We start from the raw sequence: 2913 nt of genomic DNA on the forward strand, positions 1-2913 counted from the left end.
TTATTCTCGCTGTCACAATGATAGCGGTTTGAAGCTATAGAAGTGCGTGGAGTGAGCCGTGGAGTGAGTAAAGCGCAGACTATTTACAACGGGCATCGCTACCATTCGCCACCGTCGTATGGTCAGACTTCCTTGCCTTTCCTTGCACAGCTGGCCCTGCTATACCCACTCTTATGTTGGCCATATCCAGTGGAAGCGGACATTGTCTTTTTTTAACCCCTTAAAAACCACAACCCCCCTCCCCACCCTCCCCCCCTTTTCCCTAGCAACAGTTATTTTTATTTTTATTTTATTGATCTGCTGAGTGCCAGAGGTTGGAAAAATGGCGGACCTCGAAGCAGTACTCGCCGATGTCAGTTATTTGATGGCGATGGAGAAGAGCAAATCTACTCCAGCGGCCCGGGCGAGCAAGAAAATCATCTTACCGGAGCCCAGGTAAGCCCCCTGTTTAAATGACAACCCCCTGCTTTTATTAGGCGCGTGTGTGTGTGTTTGTATTAGCCTGTAGTGTTATTAATAATGGATGCATCCTTTTCGTGTGAACGCTATTGCATATATGTGCAGCCTGCCTTATAGGGTGATTGAGGGAGGCGTACTTCCTCGCTTCAAAAACCTGTGACTTGCTGTTGTAGATGCTAAAGCGAAGTGTGTGTGTGTGTGTGTGTGTGTGTGTGCGCGCGTGTGTGTGTGTGTGCGCGCGTGTGTGTGTGTGCGCGTGCGTGCGCGTGTGTGTGTGTGGTGGGTAGTTGTTTCAGTTGCAAATGTACCAATTCATTGGGCTTCATGGTGGTGACTTAATTTGCATGCCATTTTACACGTGTAACTGAGCTAGAAATAAACCCATTGCTTAGGGGTTGTAGAGCTATTTGAACTAAGCATATTAACAAGCATCATACTTGTATGTTATACTTAAGTTATTAGTACAATATTGGCATTTTGAAGTCTATTTATCCCCCCCAAAAGTATTCTATCTATCTATCTATCTATCTATCTATCTATCTATCTATCTATCTATCTATCTATCTATCTATCTATCTATCTATCTATCTATCTATCTATCTATCTATCTATCTATCTATCTATCTATCTATCTATCTATGAAGCTACATGCATACTATTTACCATGACCTTTTAGTCAATACGTGTCAAGGCGAATTTACTTGAAATGACAATAGCTTTACATTACTGTGAAGTCAGGGTGTTACTGACTTGTTGCATAGAACAGTAGTAAATACATCATACAATAGATAAATATACAAAAAAAAACACATTTGGCTCAAATAACATCAATAAAAAGCTCTCGGATACATTTATCTTTTTGAGGAGACGGTTAAGCATGGTCGAAAACAACAGCAAACCTAATTCCCTTAGGCAGGTGGCTCCATAGCCTCCGGGCACTGATAGAAAAGGCTCTAGTGTGTCCCCTCTTGTTTTCAGAAAACACTTAACACTGCTGTGGTTAAAAATAAACAACATTTTTTCGACCCCAATTTGAGGTCGAATCTACCCAGCAGCCTAGTATTTGTGTCATCAAAACAACCCAGAATTGTCTTAGTGTGTGTGTACTATACAAGACTAGTGTCAAGCCAACATTAAGAATGAGACATTAAAGGCCTACTTCACCGGTTGGAATATGAAGGTGTATTGAACTCGGAGATCCTATTTAGTATAAATGTGCAAAAAAAATTTTTATCTGATCATCCTAGCCTGAGAAAAGGCAGAAAGAGTGTTTTATGGTCTCACTGTCTAACCCTACATTTTACCACGTGTGTGACATCACGCATGGGAAAATGTAGTAAAATGTGTGGGAACTTAGACTGAGGGAAGAAAAACCTCATTCATTATATTATAATAGTGATTTTTATAATGATAGAACGCTGGTTCCGTATGGGTGAAGTATTCCTTTAAACAAAACATAAGCATGCATGTACACAAAAAAAACATATGTACATTTATATGTCAACAAGTCCATATCCATATAACAAACATACTACTCATCCTATAACCCTCACCATCTACACACAAACAAAAGAATGCAGAAAATGTATCATAATAAATATTTGTAATTTTTTTTTTAGGCAAGGCAAGTTTATTTATATAGCACAATTCAGACACAAGGCCATTCAAAGTGCTTTACAGGGGGCAAGATTAGAATACATAATACACATTAGAAAAGCAAATTAATAGAAACAAAACATTTAAAAGCGAATGAATAGAAATATAACATTTAAATGAAATAAAAATCACAGAAAATCAAAATGTTAGACCCAATACCAAGTGTATAAAGATGTCCCTTCCTTTGGGATCTGGGCACTGAGCTGAAATCTTGCCATAGTCTCAGCTTGCCCCGGGGCTTTTCTCAGTGTGTGTCCCAGGCTAACCGGACTGACAGTAGCATCATGAGTGTGTTTGTAGCATTGCGTAGCTACATTACCAAGCCTGTCTGCGGGGCTGTGTATGTAGTCGCACTGTGAGAGCTTTGATGCACTCTCACACTGTCAGTCAGTGTGTGTGTGTGCGTGTGTGTGTGTGTGTGTGTGGCTCTTTCTCACTGTGTGTGTGTGTGTGTGTGTGTGGGGCTCTTTCTCAGTGTGTGTATGTGTGTGTGTGTGTGTGTGTGTGTAGCTCTTTCTCACTATCAGTGTGTGTGTGTGCAGCTCTTGATCCCAAACCCCTCAGCTCATCCATGCTGCTATTGCAAGAGCTTAACCTGATGTCACACATGGGAAAATGTAGGGTTAGACGGTGAGACCATAAAACACTCTTTCTGCCTTTTCTCAGACTAGGATGAACCGATATCTAAAATGTTTTGCACATTTATACTACATAGGATCTCAGAGTACACACACACACCCACACCCCCTACTCTATAATAATTGCACACCCTTTTGTCCATATACGCAGTTCGTTTGG

General features: G+C 40.7%; 1 protein-coding gene across 1 annotated transcript in view; it reads left to right on the top strand.

The window, feature by feature from the left end:
* Window positions 1-218: 218 nt before the first annotated feature.
* grk3 (G protein-coupled receptor kinase 3) overlaps window positions 219-2913 on the top strand; it is a 90623-nt gene continuing 87928 nt past the window's right edge. Inside the window, exon 1 of the mRNA XM_080046786.1 lies at window positions 219-435. Coding sequence (XP_079902912.1) covers window positions 323-435 — 113 coding nt within the window. The 5' untranslated portion in view covers window positions 219-322. The remainder of the gene's footprint in view (window positions 436-2913) is intronic.

Source organism: Ammodytes marinus (assembly GCF_949987685.1).
Source record: "Ammodytes marinus genome assembly, chromosome: 18".
Lineage (NCBI taxonomy): Eukaryota > Metazoa > Chordata > Actinopteri > Uranoscopiformes > Ammodytidae > Ammodytes > Ammodytes marinus.